The following is a 23,942-nucleotide window of genomic DNA, read 5'->3' as shown; positions in this document are numbered from 1 at the left end:
GATTTATGTACAAAATGACCACTATTCTCTGAAATGTGACAGTGAGTCATTCTCAGTGTAACTGCAATAACTTTTAAAGAGCCCTGTGTAGTTTAATCCCGGTATTTTAGCGTTAAAATTCAGCCGCAGTATTTGACATGGCGTGTCTCATCGTGCTATAACTGGGAGCACAGCAATTACTGTCAATACAAAAACCAGCTCAGCGCTAATTGATTCAATTTGTGCTAATACATGTTTTTTTTACATTTCGCCTGGATATGTAGGAAGCCCGATGTCTATCCCGAACCGCTAAATTGACATGCCCAATGTGTCGTAATGTAATACTTAATACATTTTCAGTTTCTGATTCCAATACATGGTCTTGCGTTAATCTGCGAAATATAAAATTTCAGGATAATTTCTGAAGTTAAAACATGTATTTACCACATTTATCATTTTGATAAAATACATCATCACTTTAGTTTGCTTCTCGCTGAGCAACATTTAAACTAATTATGCATTTCTCCCGTTATGTGCAAGAACAGTTATTGTGTGACTCAGACTAGCGAATGTAACACTGTGACTATCTTGACTACTGGGGACAAGGAACCATGGTGACGGTGACTTCAGGTAAGAAACATTCGCTCATTCTATGCTGTTGGATTTGTGTCATTAATTCATATTTATGTTTCTTTTAATAATTGATGTATTTCACCAGATCTCTTGAGTGGGTGGATTCTGTGTTCTCAATAGTTCAATTGTTCATGTAGCAAAGCTGTTAAGGAGTTGCATTGGTGATGTGGTTTGTATCTCCTGGTGAGATTTTGGCCCGGTTTACTTTAAATACAAGAATCTTGTTAAACAGTTTGGCGTTTCTCCCAGGTTTTAATCGCTGTGACATCTGAGTGCTGCAAGGTTTATGAAGGAAACATTATTTGTTTGATAATATTTGAAATGTGATTTCAGGCAGAAAAACCAAGGTCAAAAAATTAAAATGAATTGAGTCACTTTGTGTTTTGCACAAAACATTGCAATATATGAGTATACTATTGACGAACGTTCATCTTTAATAAGATAAATGCTAAATAATAAGAGAAAAATTAAGAATGCATTTGTTGCCTGGATAGAACATAAATTAATACAAATTACCATAATTGAGCATATTATTCCTTTAAAAATGCTGCGAAAGTTAACAGCAATATATTAAACATGGTACGTTCAAAATTAATTATTTTGCCATAATTTCATGTTTCTGTTTATTTCAATAAATGATTCATTCATTGGCAGGCAGCTTAGGTGCAATGTGTCGAGATTCATTTTAAATGTTACATTTGATTTTGTTGAAGGATTTAAAGAATTAAGCAGCTGTTATATTGAGTCTAATGGTGTTGTGATTTGCTGTTTATTGGCTGAGGAGAGAATGTGTCTGTGGTACTTGAAATACCTGAAGTTAAAAAGACTGGTGATTATGTGGTGTTTATTGAAGATCACGATCAAATGATGTTGGTTCTGCATTTAAGCGTGTTTGAAAGGCATTGTAGAGAGAAAAGAAACGTTTTCTGAATCAATAAATATTTCTGGATATCAGACGCATTTTTATTAATGTGACAAATACAGATTTAGCTATTCATATCTTGTATACGATGCCCCGATGAAGTGACACCGTAATGCTAAAGTATTTAGTTAAATGATTTGAAGGATGTTGGAGAGTGAAATTACTATAACACAGAAAATATAATGCGATAATATGGCACAAGATTACTAGAACAAGAATAGAATCAATATGCATTTATTAGCATTAATAATAAAAATTATTTTAAAATCGCAGCATCTGGTAGCATCTGCAGAGAGCGAAAAATAAACATTAGGAGTCTAAATGCCTCTTTTCTGCTACATATAGACTCGAAACGTTACCTTTATATCCCTCCTCCACTGATTTTGTCACACCGGCTGAGTTTATCCAGCATTTTTGGTTCTTACTTCAGATTTCAGGCACCTGCAGTATTTTGCTTTTATGTATAAGACATTTTGCTTGGCTTGCACAATTCTGCAGGACATGAAGCACAATTAAACTCAGCCAGAAAATACAGAGGCTCAAGGCGATATCCAGTTTTTTTTGGTTATTTTAATTTTTCAAAAATACTTATCTAATTGCGGTGTCCTGCTTAAAGGGGGACTTTAGATTAATTTATTTTTCCCTGGCTTCCACAGATAATTAAATGCTGCCCATTAATTATCAATGAAATGCCGTTGATAATTGGAGTTGGTTAATTTAGCATGACCGGCTGGTTGTTGAAACTTTACTGTGCAGCAGAACTTCAATTATCCTTCACTTGTGTTGTTCTGACTCCGGTTCCGGCTGTGGTGATTCACTTTTCCCGCCAGCACCGCCCCTCGCCCGTGGATTTCCAGGAGGCGTGGGTGGCTTCAATAGGAAGTCCCAGTGACAAGTGGCTGTAGGATAGAATCACGCCGCCAGCAAACGGTGCGCCGCCGAGAAACACGCGGCTGGTGAACCGGAAAATCCAGCCCTAAACAATTTGTCAGCGGAATAGGCATCCTTGATAGTCAACGGATTGCTATTTCGTCCTAGTTAAATGCAAATAACGTGAAGCTTGCATGAAGCTGGAAGTGTGAAAACGTTGCAAATGAAACAGCTTAACTATTTTCTATCCGTAACATTTGATTTGAAGAACTGCAGCGAATCTCCCAAACCTGTGCTATATGTGGGATAGAATTAAATCGCTGGGCATCTTAGCACTGAAAGCTATATTTAATTCTTATTAAAATCGCTGTATTTTTAACTCAATTAGGTGCAGTGTGTGGACTGCAGTAGCAAATAAAACATTGCCTGAATTATTAACTATCATAAGCTCTGATAATAATCAAAACTGCCAGTTATATTTGTTTATTTTTTATCAACTGTCATTGCAATTTGGAATGACATTTCAACTCCAAAGTTATTTACTGTGTCCAGAGGATTTAACAATCCATTGTTCATTATTGACATGAGCAACCTGATCATTTCTGAACAATTTTTAATTACCCATTTCTAAATCCCAACATGTGAATGATACATGTAGAACAGAGGAGCTTTCAGTCGTGCGAACCTGATCATAAATATAAAGTGTTTATAGGTGTGTACGTAAAGGGCAGAGCAGTATTACAAATTGTTGATCATTTTAATTTATTAAACACGACATGATATATTTGTCCAAATTTGCATGGTGTTATTTGACTATTTTTTCAAAACTTTATTAATTCAAATAAGAATCTATGCTTATAAAGGCATAACTCAGGAAGATGTAGACAGTTATTCATTCATTTGGAATAATCGGGTGAAACATCACCAATACAAAAATAGGACATATGTCCGTGCAAGCTCCTTAAAAATTAGGTACCTCTCTCAAATGTGCTGGCGTTGTGTCTAGGATTAATGTTGAAACACATGATTGGAGATATTTATTAATAATTTAGAATGAATTGATAAATCAACATGTTTCTTCCTCAGCTGCCATCATCTCCTTAGGTCATTTCCAGACATTTAATTAATTAGCATCCTGTTTAGTCTCGACAATTTCAAAGTTCATATTTAAGTAATAAATCATACGAGTGAGGGCAGCACGATGGCGCAGTGGTAGCACTGCAGTCTCACGGCGCCGATGTCCCAGGTACGATCCCGGCTCTGGGTCACTGTCCGTGTGGTGTTTGCACATTTTCCCCGTGTTTGCGTGGGTTTCGCCCCACAACCCAAAGATCTGCAAGGTAGGTGGATTGAACACGCTAAAGTGCCCCTGAATTGGAAATAATGACTTGGGTACTCTAAATTTAAAAAAATAAAGAAATCCTACGAGTGGATGATCAGTGTTCAGACATATGTCCTATTTTTGTATTGATGATGTTTCACCCGATTATTCCAAATGAATGAATAACTGTCTACATCTTCCTGAGTTATGCCTTTATAAGCATAGATTCTTATTTGAATTAATAAAGTTTTGAAAAAATAGTCAAATAACACCATGCAAATTTGGACAACTATATCATGTCGCGTTTAATAAATTAAAATGATCAACAATTTGTAATACTGCATGTCTCCAGATTTATGTAATTCTTACCCTGCTACAGAGTCCTTGTAATAAACATAAAACTGCACTGATTGTACGTCATTTTAATGTACCTGTTCGAAGGGAAAACAAGCCTTGGCAATTATGAATTGTAGACCGATAGGGATAAAGTGCTGCCAGTGAAATGCAGTTTTTCAATGAAGTATTGGCTTAATTTCAAAGGAATGAAAGTAGATCAACTCAAACTCAAGACATTTCATATAAATGTTTTAGATACTATTGGCTTCCATAATCCGCCTGCACACGCAGAATAATGAACATGCACCATAACATTACTGGGGCTAAAGGCAATATCCAATTGACTTTGTTTTTATTGAAACTAAAACTTACTCGTCTTATTGCAGTATAAATTAATTGTTTTCTCCCTGGATTACAGTGATGGAAGTTCATGTTCAATTTCGGTGGCCCCGATAATAATCCCGTAATCCACATTATCCACATAAATACATTTGAAAGATATGTTGCTTGTTGAACTAGGATTCACGGAGAGCAGTACAAAGCTGACAGATAACATTTAATCTGAATTATCTAACACAGTGAAACTGAATGGGCAGAATAAACAGTAATTTTAATAAAACATTAAGTGTACCTCTCAGTTATTAGTTGTCCATTTTGTTTAATTCTATCTCACATAGGGCATAGCTTTGGACGTTTGTTACGGTTCTTCACTTAAAAGATTCTATTTAGAATTAAGGAAAGCTGCTTCAATTGCCATGCTTGTTCCTCTCGAACCTTTCTGTAAAAAATATTACTGCTCTGCTTCTGTGAAAATGGTCACTGTGTGAGAATGCAGAATCCCCCTAACTGGCCGTAAACCTTCTGGTGTGTTGTTCTGTATTTCAGGTTTGTGGTTCAGATTTTATGTCCTCAGTGTTCCCTGCATGTGAGCCGGATTATCTTGGTTGTCCAGATTAAGCAGACGTTTTAACTCACCGTGTAGCCTCGGGAGAGTTTCAGAATACGTTTCACAATTGTTGTGTGTGATCTTGGATAGCTTTACAGGACTATGTGAAGGGAGATTTAGAATAGATGTTCTGTTCTGTATCTGATGTGATGGTACTTCTCCTGGACGAGTCAGAAACATGACTCTCTATCAAAAATAGGGTGTGAGTATTTCGAGCTACATTTCAAAAATTAAAAGCTTAATTCCTCCCATTAAGTAACAGATCGTTAATTTAATTTGTATTTATATCGTAAAACAATTACAAAGTTGATGCTGATGATGGGTAAAACGTTGCAATATCAAGCGATTATTGAATCAGATCGACCTGATCTAGAGCTCAGAAACACAATATTTGAAGGAACTGACTGGAAAGCTGTATGTTCTAATATGTTCAAATCTATCTATCTATCTATCTATATATATATATCTATATATCTATCTATATGTCTATCTATCTATCTATATGTCTATCTATCTATCTGTCTATCTGTCTATCTATCTATCTGTCTGTCTGTCTATCTATCTATCTATCATCTATCTATCTGTCAGTCTATCTGTCTGTCTGTCGATCTATCTATCTATCTGTCTATCTGTCTGTCTGTCTGTCTATCTACCTATCTCGCTATCCATCTAGCTATCATTGACACGGGAACAAGTACGTATGCGATTAATTCTGATCAGGGAGGTTGAATAAGGGTATTTCACAGTAATTCGGCACGTTTATTTTCCCAGTTCGGTGAGTTGGTGAAATTCGAGACGTTTATTTTCCCAGTTAGGTGACTCAATCTGCAGCAAACCATTGGAAGGGCGGGGTGGGGTTGAATTTATGCTCCACGGCACGTGTTTCATAGCACCTGAGATTTCCTAACGGAGAAAAAAACGCTGTGAGAAGAATCCAAAATAACTGCATATAAATAGAATTCATGGGACGAATATTAGACATTCGATATTGAACGGGATTGGTGGTTACATAATTCAGATTCATCTAAATGTAATACAACTAGTATATCTGCCTGGGTGAGTTGCATGATCAGTCGAACAGATGTTGGCCTAAGTTATCCAAGTATAACATCTGAAAATAACAACATAAGTTTATACTGTGCATTCAACCAAGTGCAATGGCACAAGATGGTTGACAATAGATTAATAAGAGGAATCTAGATACTGAAAAAATGTGCAGGTTTGTCCGGAGCAGTTATCCGGGCAGTGGTACTGGAGCAGTGTCATTCGGGTAGGATACCAAGAACCCAAACGCTGGGGGCTCTGATTAAAATCCAACCCCGGCAGCTGATGAGAATTAATTTCAATTAGTAAACTCTGGAACTGAAAGGTGTCTTAATGATGGTAGCAATGCAACTGTCATCAAATCATGCTGGTTCAGTGATCCACTTTCAAGAAAGAAATCTGCCATTCTTCCCTGGTTTTACTCACATGTGACTTCAGACCCATCACAAAAATTTGGTTGACTCTTAACAGTCTTAGAAATGAGCCTCTGATTTAAAGGTATACAGGAATGTGAAACAAATGTTGGCCTGGCCGCCCATATTCAGGTCCAAAACATAAATAAATAAAGAGTAACTTTAATCTTTCTTCGAAATGTCGGACTTAAGACAGTGATTGCTAAATCTTTTTACCATTGAATGATCCAATATATGTTGATTGTAAGAGGGTGAGAGCAACATAATGTCAACAACAGATATTTTGAAATAATATCGGCGAACCTATAGTTGAAATTATTTGGGTGAAGGAAAGATATTAACCTCAACAGAGGACCAAGAGTTCGAGGATGTACAAGGCAAAGTGCCCCTAACTTCTTTGGCAATAAGGTAGCCTTATGGACAGGATTTCCATTTTCAGAATTGTGCCTTCTCCTTTGAAAAATATTAACCTATGACGGTGTGTCCCGTTGGGTCCATCAACTCATAAATGCAGCTCCAGATCAGAAGTTATTTGAATTACATGTTACCTGTCATCAAATTTCTAAGTTTTTGCTGATTTCATAGCACGAATCAAAATGCTAACTTGTTGAATTGACGGTTATTTCCCAGCAACGCCGTCTCCGCCCACCCTCTACGCTTTGCTCTCCTCCTGTGAAGAAACAAACATTGCCGGCTCAGTCACCTACGGCTGTTTGGCGATGGATTACTCCCCCGAAATCAGCAGTGTTTCCTGGAAGAAAGATCAAGAGACGATCACGACTGGATTGAGGACTTATCCATCAGTGCTGAACAAGAGGGGAACTCACACCCTGAGCAGCCAGTTAACTATCTCTGAATCAGAGATGGGAAGCAGCACTATCTATTGCGAGGTTCAACGCGGCGACGCTGTCTGGAAAAAGGAAATGCCAGGTTAGTGTTATGGGATGCACGGGGCCAGCGGTGGATGAAGGGTGAAAGTGCCCAAATTCTGGATCACAGCGTTTAAATTGAGCAATGTGTAGTGCTCAGTTTCTCATGGTGTACTTACTGTCTTGGGGGTACTTCTATTCTATACTACACACTTGGTGGACAATGTACAGTTCTCGTCTCCACAACATATGTGGTGTATTGTGCACGGTTTTAATCTCCATATCATAATTATTGTCTTATGGGTCGTCCGACTCTTCACATCACACGAGGTTTTAGGTATGCAGTTGCCACTTCACAACAAACGTAGAGTACGATGTGCAGTTCTGGTCTCCACTTTATACTTGATGCAATGCTTGGAGCAACTCTAATCTCCATTTCTTACTTAGTGTGATGTGTACAGTTCTGTTATCCACATCACAATTCGTGAACTGTCTACAGTTCTGATCTGCACATCACATTTGGTGTTCTGCATGCATTTTTATTCTGCACGTGACAAAATAGTGTACTGTCTGAATCTCTGCTCTCCGCATTACACTTAATTTACTGTTTGCGGTTCTAGTCCCCACATCACACTGAGTATTCAGCGTGCATTTCTAGTCTCTACATCAACGTGGTGTACTTTGCTCTCCATACAATTCTTAGTTTACTGTAAACAATCATTCGTTCATGATCACACCTGCAACGCTACATGCAATTGAGTTTGCAAGTCAGTAGAATGATATAGGGCTATTGGAATAGGAGGGAACATACCTAAAGCTGATTGATCACCACTGTCAACACAGTGAATAGGCTGGCGCGCTTTGTAGCACAAATTAAAAGTCTGAGATGTGACCGAACAAAGACCTTTCAGATTTATGAAGAACATTGGTAGATTAGACCAAACATAGCCTTTCCGAATTGAACAGAATGACGAATAAATATGTAATCCTCAATTAAAATCTTTTTTACAGAGTCAGCTGAATGGGGAAATGAAAATGAAATGAAATGAAAATCACTTATTGTCACAAGTAAGCTTCAATGAAGTTCCAGTGAAAAGCCCCTAGTCGCCACATTCCAGCGCCTTTTCGGAGGCTGGTACGGGAATTGAACCGTGCTGCTGACCTGCCTTGGTCTGCTTTAAAACCAGCGATTTAGCCCAGTGTGCTAAACCAGCCCATTTCGGGGCCATATTAGATAAAGATTGTGTTCAGGGTAATATTCGCAGATTGATAAGGGACAAAGATCAAAACGTTGTTTTGATACAGTGAGATAAAACCAGACGAAATAGGAGCACGACTAGGCCCTTTGGCCCTTAGAGACAGCTCCGCTATTCGATGTGATCAGGACTGATCGTCTAAATAAGTTACCTGTTCCCGTTTCCTCCCTTATCCCTTTATCACTTTAGCTGCAGGAACTATATCCATCTCCTCTTGAAAACGAATCAGGTTTTGGTCTCAGCTGCTTTCCGCAGTACCGAATTCCACAGAGAAAATAGGGCGAGAAGATATTCATGTGGAAGATAAACTCCAGAATAGCAGACTCACAGAAGGATACAGTGCAGAAAAACCCCATTGGGTCTGCATCGCCGCATGAAAGGCATCTGATCTGCCAGTCCTAATCCAATTTGCCAGTACTAGCCCATAGCCTCGAATGATAGGACGTGCCAAGTACTCATCCAGGTACTTCTTAAAGTGTGCAAGGCAACCCGCCTCTACTATCCTCATAGACAGTGCGTTCCAGACGGTCCCCACCTTCTGGGTAAAAATGTTTTTCCTCAAATCTCCTCTGAACCTCCCGCCCCACACCTTAAACATGTGCCACTCGGAAACGACCCTTCAACTAAGAGGAACAACTCTTCCCTAGCCACCCTGTCCATGCCCCTCATAATCTTGTACATCTCGATCAGGTCGCCCCTAAGTCTTCTCTGCTCCAGCGAAAACTACCCAAGACTATGCAACCTCTTTTCATAACTAAAATGTTCCACCCCAGGGAACATCCTGTGAAAGGCCTCTGCACCCGCTACAGTGCAATCACATCCTTCCTATAATGTGGCGACAGAATTGCACACAGTACTCCAGCTGTCACCTCAACACTGTTCAATTAAACTCCAGCATGACTTCCTTTCTTTTGTAATCTATGCAACGATTGATAAACACCAAGGTATCTTTGTTCCTCAGGACTTGCCAGTGTGGTGCAATTCATTGAATGTTTCCTTGTCAAATTGCTCCTTCCAAAGTGTAACAAATCACACTTTTCAGGATTAAATTCCATCTGCCACTTTTCTGCCCAGTTGCATATCCCGTCTATACCTTCCGGTAACCCAAGACTCTCAGCCTCACTGCTAACCACCCGGCCTATTTTTGTGTCATCCACAAACGTACTGATCCTACCCCCCATATACTCATCTAAATTATTTGTATAAATGACGAATAATAGTGGACCCAGCATAGGTCCCTGCGGTATGCCACTGGACACTGGCTTCCAGTCACTAAAGCAGCCATCTGCCATTGCACTCTGTTTCCCACAACTCATCCAGCTTTGAATCCACCTTATCCACCCTATGCCTTCTTTATAAGTCTCTATGTGGGATCTTATCAAATGCTTTGCTGAAGCCATGTAAACTACATCAACTTCCGGAGTGCATGGTAGCACAAGTGGCTAGCACTGTGGCTTCACAGCGCCAGGGTCCCAGGTTCGATTCCCCGCTGGGAGACTGCCTGCGCGGAGTCTGCACGTTCTCCCTGTGTCTGCGTAGATTTCCTCCGGGTGCTCCGGTGTCCTCCCACAGTCCAAAGACGTACAGGTTAGGTGAATTGGCCATGCTATATTGCCCTCAGTGTCCAAAAGGTTTAGGAGGAGTTATTGTGTTACGGGAATGGGGTGGAAGTGGGTCGGTGCAGACTCGATGAACCGAATGGCCTCCTTCTGCACTGTTTGTTCTATGTTCACTACCCTCATCTAAACACTTAGTCACGTCTTCAAAAAAATCTATTAATTTTTTTAGGCATGACCTGCATCTCACAAAGCCATGCTGACTAATCCTGATCAAACCGTTCCCGGGGAAGTGGAGATAGATTCTCCCCTTCAGAATTTTCTCCATTGGTTTCCCCAGCACTGACGTGAGACTCATTGGCCTGTAGTTCCCTGACTTATCCCTACAGTATTGCTTAAATAGTGGCACCACATTCACGGTTCTCCTGTCCTCTGGCACCTCCCTCGTGACCAGAGAAGAATTAAAAGTTTGGATCAGTGCCACTGAGATATCCTCCCTCGCCTCCCACAGCAACCTGGGACACAATCTGTCCGGACCTGGAGACTTCTCCACTTTTATTCCTGCCAACACCTCCAATACCTTGACCCTCTCTATGACAACGTGCTGAAAAACCTCACAGACTCTTCCCGAAGTTCCATATCTGCCTCCTTATTCTCTTGGGTGAAGACAGGTGCGAAATATGCATTTAACACCCTACCAATGTCCTCAGGCTCCACCCACAGATTCCCTCCTTGGTCTCTAATGGGCCTACCCTTTCCTTAGTCTACAGATGTACATTTTAGGTGGATTCGCCATGCTAAATTGCCTTTATTGTCCAAAAAGTTTGGGTGTTGGTTACTGGGTTACGGGGATAGGGTGGAGGTGTGGGTTTGGATAGCGTGCTCTTTCCAAGCGCCGGTGCAGACTCCATGGGCCGAATGGCCTCAATCTGCAATGTAAATTCTATGGTTTTATGATGTTTATCCTCTTCCCATTGATGTACTTATAGTATATCTTGGGATTTCCGGACTTTTACCAGCTAGAGATTTCTCATATCCCCGTTTTGCTCTCCTAATTGCTTTCTGAAGCTCCATCCTGCACTTTGTTTACTCCACTAATGCCTCTGTTGATTTTCTCCCCTTGTACGTATTAAACGCCCCTCTCTTCCTTCTCATTGTCTCCTGAGTTTCTCTGGTCATCCCTGGTTCTTCGGGCTTCTTACTCCTTCCTATTAACCTACAGATAACATGTTGGGCCTGTGTCCATCTCCCCCCCCCCCCCCCTCCCCCCTCATTTTGCATTTGGACACCCCACTGCTCTTCTGTAGCTCTCCCCACCGGTAACTGATTCCAATTTACCTCGTCCAGAGATTGCCCTATTTTACTAAAGTCTGCTCTCCCCCAATCAAAATTTCTGATATTTGTCTCTTTCCTCGTCCATAACAAACTTAAATTGCACCATATTGTGGTCGCTATCACTAAAATGCTCCCTACCATCACATCAACCGCCTGTCCGGCTTCATTGGCCAAACCTATGTCCAGCACTTCACCATCCCTTGTTGGACCCGCCACATCTTGAGCTGAAAAGTTCTCTTGTGTGCATTTTGTGAACTCTGCTTCATCTAAGCCCTTAACACAATGGCTATCCCAGCTAATGTTGGGAAAGTGGAAATTACCCACTATAATTACCCTATTGATATTTTTACATGCTTCTGCAAATTGCGCACATATATACTCCTTAATTTCACTCTAACTATCTGGGGGTCTATAATAAAGACATAACGATGTGACTGTCCCTTTTTTATTCCTAAGCTCTATCCCCTAAGATATCATCTCTCCTTACTGTAGTAATTGACTAATTAACTAATAGTGCAATGCCACCCCCCCCCCCTTTTGCCCCCTCCCCTGTCCCTCCTGAAGATTCTGTATCTCGGGGTGTTAAGCTTCCAATCTTACCCCTCCCTTAACCAAGTCTCCGTGATGGCTACGACAATTCCACGTATCAACCATCGCTCTTAACTCGTCCGTTTTACCTGTGGTACTCCAGGCATTAAAGTAGAGTTCAGTCAGCCTTGTCATACTCTCCTGAACCTTACTACCGGCTGAATTCCCTCCGGCTTGATTGTTTTTCTATGATACACGGTGTCCCTATTCTGCTCACAGTCTCCGTCCCCTCCCTCTGCCGAATTAGTTTAAACTCCTCCCAACAGCACAAGCAACCCCACTAGCAAGGATGTTAGTCCTTGCGCTATGCAGTCGAGTGGCCTAGCCCTGTTTTGTGGCTTTTAAGTGAATCATTTTGCAATTTTTAATTCTTTGCTTTGTACCAAAATTAATTCCAAACAATATGTATTTTCATGAAGACCGTGTGGTCCATCATCCAACTATTCTCCTCACACTGAGTCCCAGTGAAGAAATCACAAGCAGGAGATTTGCGACGATCGTCTGTTCAATCCTTGACTTCAGCCCGAATTCAATCGCCGTGAAGTGGCTGAAGGATGGCCAAGCCTTCAACTCGGGAATCGTCACTTCCCCTGCCTTTGAAGTGAACGGTAACTACTCGGCCACCAGTCGGCTCACAGTTCCCGCCGGAGAATGGTTCAGTAACACGGTCTATACCTGCCAGGTCATTCATAAAGACGCAACTCAAAGCCGGAACATCACTAGACCCCAGGGTAAGAGATACAAACCACGAACGCGCGAAATTCCATTCTGATCTCAATCTAAGGCAATAATTGAATTGGAATTACAAAGCGCCCTAGAATTAGACCTATTCCCGAACCGTGTAGTCCTTCCAAAGTCAAATCAAATTCAGGATTTTTTTTTAAACAGCACAAGACGAACATTCGATTGCCTCAAAACACTTAGCAGTCAATTGATGACGTTGACATTGCATTAATAGTAGCAAAGTCGAAAATGCAGCAGCGATTGCGTGCACAACAAACCTCGAAATACACCGAAATTCGGAAATATGGATTTTTATTGGTTTGATTCTGTTTCCAGGTGGATACATATTGAGAAAGAAACAGTCACACTGAAGCTGAGTGTTTCAAAATGTATATATATAGATAGATATAATTTTAGATTTCCAGCTTCTGCAGTGATTGGCTTTGGGAATAATAAATCATCATTGGGTTTGGTCGACGCATTATAGGAAGTATGTGGAAGCATTGGAAAGGGCGCAGAGGAGATTTACCAGAATGTTGCCTGGTATGGAGGGAAGATCTTATGAGGAAAGGCTGAGGGACTTGAGGCTGTTTTCGTTAGAAAGAAGAAGCTTAAGAGGTGACTTTATTGAGGCATACAAGATGATCAGAGGATTGGATAGGGTGGACAGTGAGAGCCTTGTTCCTCGGATGGTGATGTCTAGCACGAGGGGACATAGCTTTAAATTGAGGGGAGATAGATATAAGAGGTAGGTTCTTTACTGAGAGAGTAGTAAGGGCGTGGAATGCTCTGCCTGCAACATTAGTGGACTCGCCAACACTAAGGGCATTCAAATGGTCATTGGATAGACATATGGACGATAAGGGAATAGTGTAGATGGGCTTTAGAGTGGTTTCACAGGTCGGCGCAACATCGAGGGCCGAAGGGCCTGTACTGCGCTGTAATGTTCTATGTTCTATGTTCTATCACACTGACAAAAAAGACATTACCAAGGCTTAAAGATTCATGCTGAAGTCGACATCTAACAATTATATGCACAGTATGGCTGCTACCGTTTTTAGTTTAACAGCACGGGTGACAGGTGTCATGGGCTACGCAGCATTTACTTGACCTTATAGGATTAATGTGTTATCGAATTCAGGTGCTTAATTTGTTTCATGGAATTGGAGGTGAAGAGAAAATATTTGAACTGGACCTCAGAAATGGGACTGTGGCCTTATGAACGCAGCCAAGTTGCCTGATAGTCATATTGGCAAAAGATTGTTTTCACATTGAGAATTTGTAACTACCATTCGTTGCAAGAATTGCCATCTTCTAAAGAAAATAGATAAATTGGTAATCGGTAATTGCAGATCAAATAAATGTGTGTGACGCGATTTGAACTCATTGTCTGTTGTAATCGTTCTGTTATTGCCCGATTGATTAATATAAGAACGATTCAATATCAGGATTGCACCAGAATATATTTTAATTGCTGCACCGGCTACCTCGTTTGGTCCTTACCAGTGACTCTGGGTGAAATACAGAGGCAATGTTATTGAGTCTCCCGGAATTGTTGCAAGTCCCTTTCCGTCAAACAATGATGGTGTTCGCACGACAGGGAGATGTTAAGTGTCAGAAATATACCTTTATCCTGTGAGGGAGAAAGCTGAATCCTGGTGTTCTTTTTCTGATTTTATTCTGATCGACTTTCACTTCTGCTCCCCAGGTAGTTGCAGCAGCACAGATCCCGTAATTACTATACTGCCACCACCAGTAGAACAGGTTTTACTGGAGGCCACAGTGACCTTAACCTGCATCGTGACTAACGCCCGTTACGGGGTCAATTTGTCCTGGTCACAAGGAGAGAAGACTTTGCAATCAGAGATTGCCGTCAAACCTCCTGACAGTGTGTTCAGCCAGTTAAACATCTCAACACAAGACTGGCTGAGTGGAACGAGGTTCTACTGCGTGGTGACCGATCAGGATCTGCCGACTCCTTTAAAAAAATCCATCCGCAAAGAAGAAGGTGAGCAGTGGAATTTAATCAATTAAAAACCGTAGTGCCTATCCTGTGCAAATCTAAGAATCAATTATTAGCATTTAGTGCATTATAGGACAATTCTGATTGATTTTTCCACCAAATGAAACCACTGGGACTGTAAATGATGCAGCTAAGGAGAAATACAAACGTGAACGAAGAGGAAAGCAAGTGACGGAAATTATATTAGAGTTCGATTAAGTCAGGTCAACTGAACCTGGTGTGGCGCTTAAACTCCAGCATAGCGAGGTTGGGCTGAATGGCCTGTTTCTGTGCCGTATGTTATCAAAGTAAGGGATAGTATCTGATTGTGCTTCAAACTGGAAAACTGGACAGATTCTAAAATGGAAAATTGAAACCTTTAAAATTCAACACCAATCACATATCTCACATATTTCCACCAATGTAATTTTGTTTGGAATTCTCATTTTATTCACATTTATTGTAACTTTTCTGCAGTTACAAACCCGCAGGAACCATCCGTGACTGTCCTCCTGCCTTCGTCAGAAGCCTCCACTCAGACATTCATCTCCCTCAGCTGCTTAGTGAGAGGTTTCTTCCCCCGAGAGATCTTCGTCAAGTGGACCGTCAATGGCAAGCAGCTGAATCCCGGGAACTATAAGAACACCGAAGTGACGGCGGAGAACGGCAAAAACTCCTACTTCTTGTACAGCCTGTTATCCATTGCAGCGGAGGAGTGGGCCAGCGGCGCTTCGTACTCATGTGTAGTTGGACATGAAGCGATTCCCTTGAAGATCACGAACAGAACGGTTGATAAATCCAGCGGTAAACCGAGTTTTGTGAACATTTCCCTTGCACTGATGGACACCATTAATTCATGTCAATGAAAATCTATCGGGTAGATGTCTTACTTCAGTAAAGATAATAAAGTTTTACCCTCCAATTTTGATTGAGATACACAAACTCAGAATTAACTGTTTTTTTTAAATTCTGCTAATGTTCGGCCTATTTAATTAAAGCCGACTATTTACAGCTCTCAGTCCCAAGCCTTTTACAGCTGGGGTACATGGTCAATTAAATCCTGGGTTAGCGACAGAGGAAAGATCGTTCATTGCAAAAATCTGCAAAGTGTCTTAACCAACGTTCCTCCCACTGAGGTGAAATCTGACGTTTTTTCATTCCTCACAATCAAACACAGCAACATTTAGATCTCGGTGTTCCTTCTTTGTTTAATGTCCATTGCTTGAACATTCTGCCAGCTTATTGTTGCCGCAACACAACCACTGGAAGCTGAAGTAAGGGTCGCCCAGAAAATCGAAATGTATCTCCGCTATCCCAACAGAGAGAGGGCGAAATGCATTAAAAGGAAAGAACGATAGGGATGTATTAGGGAATGCACTGCACCTCCAGTTACCCAACAGATAGAGGGACGAGGGCACAGTGAACACAATATCCCTCCAGTTCTCTAAGAGTCAGAGATGGGAGGTACTGGTTAACCACTACTCCTCCACTTGGTCAAACACGTTGCATGGGTACATTAGCCGACCAAAGGGAGGGAATGGGGACAATTAACTTACTACATTCCTAATCAGAGCAATTGAAGGGCTCCCTATTGTATGGACTCCATACAAGGCAGCTTCTAGCTTCATGCACTCTGACTTTAAAAGTCGATCGTGGTAATGTTATACAAAACATATATTGATCCAACGCAAACACATACACACACACAGACCCAAGGTCACACACGCACACACATGGATTCACTATGTCACGAACACAAACACACATTCAAAACAGATGCACACACTTTCCCAAGGCCACACTAACACCCACACACCCACACAGGCTAACACAAGGTAACATACTATACACACACGCTGACAGTAAAGGTCACACAAACTGATCCACACACATATACGCACTGGTACAAGTTCACAAGCACAAACATACAGATATGCTCACTCACACAGGGAAAACACAGCTACACACCTATTCCCAACCATATGCACCCCCCCACACACACACATACACACACACACACACACACGCACAATGTCACAAACATACACGATCACACACCCACAGATACTGAAACTAGATCACAAACACACGAAATTCATACACACACTAAAACCAGGTCAGAACACACTCAAACATATGCAAATACGCACACGCACACACACGGACACACACGCATCTTCACAAACACTGACACAAGGTCACACAATCACACAGACACACAAAACACGCAGACGTGTGCAAGCTGAAATAACGTCGCAAACAAATAGACGCACATGCAAATCCAGACACGCACACATACACTGGCTCAAGGTCACACACAGACACTCACATATTCATACACAATGACAAAAATGCCACAAATGCACACACACAGACGCACACTGACACACGAACACACACGTACCCCCCCCCCACACACACACACACAATGAAACACAGCTGACAACAGGTTGCACACACACACCGACACACACACAGACACACAGAACGCAGGCACACACACACATTATCACAAGATCACACTCACACTTAAATTGACACAAGGTAACAAACACACAATGACGAAAACGACACACACACTCACACACACGTACACCAACACACAGGCACGAGTTCACAATCACAATCATACCGATGTGTACACTCACACAAAGACACACAGTTATGCAAGATACACGCCTGCACATACCCAAGCACAGACAGACCTAAGGTCATAAGCAGACACGCACACACACAACAAGAAAGGAGCACACACATATAAACAAGGTCAGATATAACGCCGCAAACACACAAATGCACACATAAAAATATACACACCAGGTCACAAAAACACAGACGAATATTCACACATCCACGTCACATCCAGACACATAAATACACACACACATTCACAAAGACACAATTCCTTAGAAAAACACACAGAACGAGATACACAATACACACGCACAGATATACACACACAGAGAAATGCACACTGATACAAGGTCAAGCCAACGTACACACTCAAAACATGTGCACACACACGTCACACAAACACGAACACACACACTCCCACATACACTAACACAAAGTCACACACACACGCACACGCTTACAGAAAAGGTCACACACATTAACACACCCACACTCACATACACGCACTGCTCACAAGCACAATCCTGCAGGTGCATGCACTCAGACCGGGACACACACTTACACAAGGTAACAAAAAGATGCATACATACAAACAGACACGCAAGCCAACATTCACACTATATGCCCACACATATGCCCACACTCATGCAAAAGGTCACACATAGGCGAGCATACATAAACAAGAGTTCATACACGCGAGCATGCATATCCGCACACACACAGTGAAACTTGGTCACAAACACACACAAAACACGTACATCTCTCACACACATATCTTTTTATCATAGAATTTACAGTGCAGAAGGAGGCCATTCGGCCCATCCAGTCTGCACCGGCTCTTGGAAAGAGCACCCTACCCAAGGTCAACACCGCCACCCTATCCCCATAACCCAGTAACCCCACCCAACACTAAGGGCAATTTTGAACACTAAGGGCAATTTATCATGGCCAGTCCACCTAACCTGCACATCTTTGGACTGTGGGAGGAAACCGGAGCACCCAGAGGAAACCCACGCACACACGGGGAGGGTGTGCAGACTCCACACAGACAGTGACCCAAGCCGGAATCGAAACAGGGACCCTGGAGCTGTGAAGCAATTGTGCTATCGACAATGCTACCGTGCTGCCCATCTTCACAGACACTGACACAAGTTCACAGAATCACACAAAATGAATCGAACCCAACACTCGCAAATGTTATCACTCGCACACACTGACTCAAGGTCACACAGAAAGACACACTCACGCGTACAGACATATGGGGGCAAAATGTTCACACATACACCCGCGCAAACAGCCAAAGCGCATACTCCAGTATACACATTGAGACAAGTTCACAAGCACACCATTACAGATGCACACACTCTGATACACACAGTGGCACAACATAGCGTACACACTCACACACGCTCATACACACAAAGACAAAGTCACTCACAAACACACACAAACACACTGACACATACACAAACACACATAACACACACAACCACATGCACACACGCTGTCACAAGATTAGACAGACACGAGTACTGGCACAAGGTAAACATGCACAAACAGACACTGACATAACGCCATACATACAGGGCCTCGTAAACGCATACACAGTCCGGCATAGGAGCATGCATGCACTTGCATACACACACACGGTCACAGACATGCGTGTACACACTGATTTAGGAGCATAAATACACACCCAAACACACACATAAAATGTCACGCAAGCAGGCACTCAAGCACCCGCACACGCACGCACTGACATAAACACACTCCCACACACATTGACACAAGGTCGCAAATACACTCATATTCATAAAGACTCACAGGAACCCTGACACAATCTAATCAGCACACGCATACACAACCACAGAAACACCATTCTCTCCTCAGGTACAAGGTCACACACACACACTTAAGCAGACTGTGGGAAGGTCACTCAGACACGCACACAGGCACATACACACACTGACGCTGGGCAACACACACACAAATAGAAACTCTGACACAGGTTCAAACACAAACATACGCACATTAACACAAGATACACTCAAATGCGCGGGCACACACAATCACAGACACACACACTTTGACACAGAGTCACAAACACAGACAAATGCTTACACACAGGAGAAAGTTACGAAAACAGACACAGACAGAAGGTCACAACCGCACGCACACATATACTCACACACACACATTAAAACAAATACATGTGTCAGGCTATAGACGAAAGTACAATTCCAATGCGTTTTTCTAACAGACTTTCCTGCCGTAAAAATGAAATGCCGAATAAACACACTGAGCCAATGTTCTCACATGGAAACTGATTTATGTTATGGAGTTGTGAAAGTATTTCGATCACACATAAACGGACAAGATGTTAATTCACATCAGGTATCTTGAACATGTATATTCACAGTCGCCAGATGGTTAATTATCAGTACTTGTCATTAAAATAATTGTTTTCAGTTAGTGAGCCTCTCGCAATATCCATTATAATATTCTACATTTAGAGACTGTATGAAAGTCAACCAACAGAAACTTCCACACAGGAAAATCCTATTTTTGGACAGAATGAATGTAAAGGAAGAACGTCGGTGGTGTCAATAGCAGTCAGAAATTGATGAGAGTCTGTATCTTGAGGATGCTACAATTGAATGTATGAATAAATCACAAGGACATTCTGCATTCATAAACGATCGAATTATATGTCCTCGGTTTTATCTCTATAGATTCTACAGACCGCATCTGGACTGAAGACTATGAGGATGATAATGGCAACATCTGGACAACTGCTTCTACATTCATCACCCTGTTCTTCTTGAGTATTTTCTACAGCACAGCCGTTACACTGGTGAAGGTGAGGATATTTAATCCATCACACTTCAGTCAGAGTGATTAGAAAATTTCTAAATGAATCAATGATTAACATTTCCGATGTAAACATCTGCTCATTGTTTCCTCCCTCTTTTGCAGGTAAAGTGATCCGTTTAATTTCTGACTCCAAAGATTTTCCTCAGATGTTTATTAAGAACTCGGCTGTCCGAAATTAAAACATGCTCTCTTGGGGACTCTAGAAATGAAATACGACCAGTTCATGATTCTGAATCTGTAACTGTGACAAACATAGACAGCATTTTCGTTTTCATCTTTGAAATGTGCAAGAAAATTGTGCCTTAATTGTAATTGTAGCTTCCCAATCCCCTATTGTATCTATTCAATTATAAATAAATAGCTTCGCTCATTCCTTGTTCACAATGTTTATTTTTTCTTTATGCGGATTTGCCGTCTTCTATGTGTGGTCTTTCTTTCAGTTGTATACACATTTGGTATCTCAGAACTCAATTTGACGCTCAATCGTTATATGCACCGTTGTTACTTGAAGAGAGCCATTTGGGCACCAGTAGATAAATATTGCATTGAAGTCAGTTTAAAACCTTTAGTTCAATTATACTGCGAGAAGGTACAGAGTTAAAAATAAGCTGCTAAGTCTAATAATACAAGGACCCAATTTGTCAATGAAGTGACCAATATCCAGGAGTGGAAATTGCAAGTCTTAAGTCTCAAGGTTTGTTGCTCAACGCGGGACACTATACCACTTGCTGCGCCTCTGATCTAACTGCTGATAACAGCGGGGAGGATGGATGAATGGCATAAAGGAGCCATTAAAATGGCAGGGGGGAGGTGATCGATGGCTGCACCCTCGATACCAGATCACCGATAGCACCAATTGCAAAGCAACAACATGCCTTTGTAATTATTGGATAGTTTAATTAAGCATGCATACGCTTAACCTGATTGGTTATTTATTCTCATATGCGATGCATAATGTAACCTTAATCAATAATCCTGATTGGACATAGATAACTAGTAACAACTGATTGATGTATGCTAACTTAATCGAATCTTGAAGTATAAATGCCTGCACCATCGCTAAAGTTGCGCTTCCCTGGTGTCCCTTTAGGAATGCCAGAGGCCCTCGCTATAGCTTGAATAAACTGGATACTTAACTCCAAGGGCCTTCTCCTGGTATCTCATGAATGGAGCAGTGAAATATACTGAGGTCAAATAGCTTTACTATTCTCCGCAATAGTTTGGCAGCAGAGGTTGGTTACCTGGGCTATACGTAACAATAGGACCTCAGATTGGCGAGTATTATCTTCGATTATACTCCTGACTGGGTGCTGGCGTGCAGTTTTGCCAACTGATGGGCGGATCCGAATTTAGGGTAAACAAGACCAGATTAAGGGAGTGTGTGGAAAAGAGAGAGAGCGCTTCTCTCCAGAGAGACCCCAAAGGGAGCGATTTACTGCTCATCTCTGGAGCATTGGGGGGCGGGGCGGGGCGGGGGGGGGGGGTGGTGGTGAGATACTCTGCCTAGAGAAACAACTGAGGCCCCAAAGGGAGCGACGTACTTTTCATTTCCAGAGAATTGGGTGGAGTGAGATAATCTGCCTAGAGAAACAAGTGAGACCAGAAAGGGAGCGACGCAGTGCTCCTCTATAGAGCGGTGAGGGGAGTGAGCCGCTCTGCCTAGAGAAGTGAGATAGGGTGGCCCGAATTCGCACAGCCGTTTCTTTCTATAAATGTTTAAATATTTCTATTACTGTTAGATACTGTTTGGTCTCTTGGCAGGGATAGGGAAATAAAATAGAATGTCAGGGAAAGTTAAATCTGGACATGTACAACTTAAGTCCGTGACTGTCCATTTTCCTAAATCATCCCAATTGATAAAATGTAAAAACAGGGTGAATTCCAACATTCTAAGGTGCTGTACAAAAAGGGACTGGAAAGCACAAACAAGCCTTTTCAGGCATATCTAGTGATGGTGGTTCTCCTCGCTCCGGTGCAGGTCACCACAGCAGACTAATTCCTCCCGGAAACATCAGTGATTGTGGCTTATCGGGAGAGGCCGCTGACCTCCGCCCAATGGTACAGATGGCCCCTTTTTAACTGATTGTGAAAGCACTGCGCAAACATACTCAGTCAAGAAATCGTGAAACAATGTCTTTTGCGACCGTGAAGAGAAACGTCATAACAAAATTAATCAAATACAGAGTTAATGAAGTTGTAGATAAAATACAAGCTTGTGTTAAACAATTCTTCAATTCATTTCCGGGCCAGGATCACGTTATAAGCTTGCAGTTCGGCCGCGATCCAATCTGAACTGTTCAAAACAAGTTAAAAATGAACTGTTGAGATTTATTTTTAACTTGGTTAAGCAACGAAATTGAAATTGGTTTAAAGGAAAACAAGAGGTTATGGGAAAATAAATTGGAGCAGAAAATTTCAGCAGGCAATTATTTGTTTTTTAAATTGTCAGAAACGTACGTGTCAAAATTACTTGATATATGGTTTAATTGTGGATTTATGGGATCTCAATGACACGTGGGAAAAGTGGAAAATCTAATCACCCCTGGCGGAATTTGGAACAAATGTGAGAATTGTATTGTGCTATCACATCACCCTAGATAAGGAACAACGGTTTTGTAGGTCATAATGTGTTTTGGTCACAATGTTTTTGAGATATCGAATCAACAAATAATCAGGCATTACAATAATTTATTTTTTTCCTATTTATTTTCCAATTAAGGGGTAATTGAGGGTGGCCAATCCACCTACCCTGCACATCTTTGGGTTGTGGGTGGTGAGACCCACGCAGACACGGGGAGAATATGAAAACGAACAGTGACCGGGGGCCCGGATCGAACCCGGGTAACCGGCGCCGTGAGGCAGCAGTGATAACCACCACACCACTGTGCAGCCCGGCAATAATTTAAGTTTTATAGCAAGTAGAACGGAGGATCGTATTTATTTTAATCAAGAGATTGTGAGTGAGCAGTGCTCTGTCCCTTTATGAATTGGTAGGTGCGAGAGAAAGCTGAGGATGAACTGTTTGCGATTTATGAGCTGTGTGTTTTGTTTTTTCATGTGGAGGTTCGTAGAGTCATGTTATTGTTAAGGTTTATTTTTATGGGGAAATTAACATTGAGGTCTTTAATAACAGACACTTTGGAAGATTAGAACAGAAACCGTAAGGATATTTACATAATTCATCTCTCTTATTTTTTAATTAAAGCAGCTGATGTGTTTCGCTGCTTGTGTATGTATGATATTCGTGTGTGAATGTTTCAGGCGTTAATGTTTCCTCTCTGAAATTGTGATCGTTGAGGTTATAATTTAAGATATTTGAATCAACCAGGTAACAAAGCCTGGAGTCATGTTTTCCTGGCAGAGGCATGATTCCGGGATATTCTTGATAAACATGTGGGAATTTTAATCTGGATACAATTCACACCTGTAAGAGTGAGATAATTTTAATTCAACAGGATTGATTGGTATTTGGGATATCATAAATGAATATGGTCAATCCATACCAATCTCGTACCACAACTTCTTCTCAGGTTCAAATACAACTTATGCCGGACACAGCTGAGACAACGAGAAAGAAAGACAGGAGGAAAGATTCGAGAGATCGTAAAAAAAGACTAATATCGAGAATATTAAACAAAGGG

General features: G+C 41.5%; 1 long non-coding RNA gene and 1 gene segment (V, D, J or C); both read left to right on the top strand.

Annotated features, from left to right (window-relative positions):
• The first annotated feature begins 519 nt into the window (after nucleotides 1-519).
• LOC140420778 (Ig heavy chain C region, secreted form-like) lies at nucleotides 520-15,735 on the top strand. The segment is given in 5 exon segments: nucleotides 520-609; nucleotides 7,095-7,394; nucleotides 12,488-12,799; nucleotides 14,500-14,799; nucleotides 15,271-15,735. Coding segments are annotated over 5 exon segments (1,320 nt in total).
• A 4,385-nt stretch (nucleotides 15,736-20,120) lies between these two features.
• LOC140422727 (uncharacterized) lies at nucleotides 20,121-20,673 on the top strand. Its single transcript, XR_011947566.1, has 2 exons — nucleotides 20,121-20,287; nucleotides 20,404-20,673. It is a non-coding gene; the product is annotated as an uncharacterized lncRNA (long non-coding RNA).
• Nucleotides 20,674-23,942: the final 3,269 nt, after the last annotated feature.

Source organism: Scyliorhinus torazame, chromosome 5 (assembly GCF_047496885.1).
Source record: "Scyliorhinus torazame isolate Kashiwa2021f chromosome 5, sScyTor2.1, whole genome shotgun sequence".
Taxonomy (NCBI): domain Eukaryota; kingdom Metazoa; phylum Chordata; class Chondrichthyes; order Carcharhiniformes; family Scyliorhinidae; genus Scyliorhinus; species Scyliorhinus torazame.
The sequence above is the reverse complement of the archived record's forward strand: the minus strand, read 5'-3'. Positions and strand labels throughout refer to the sequence as shown.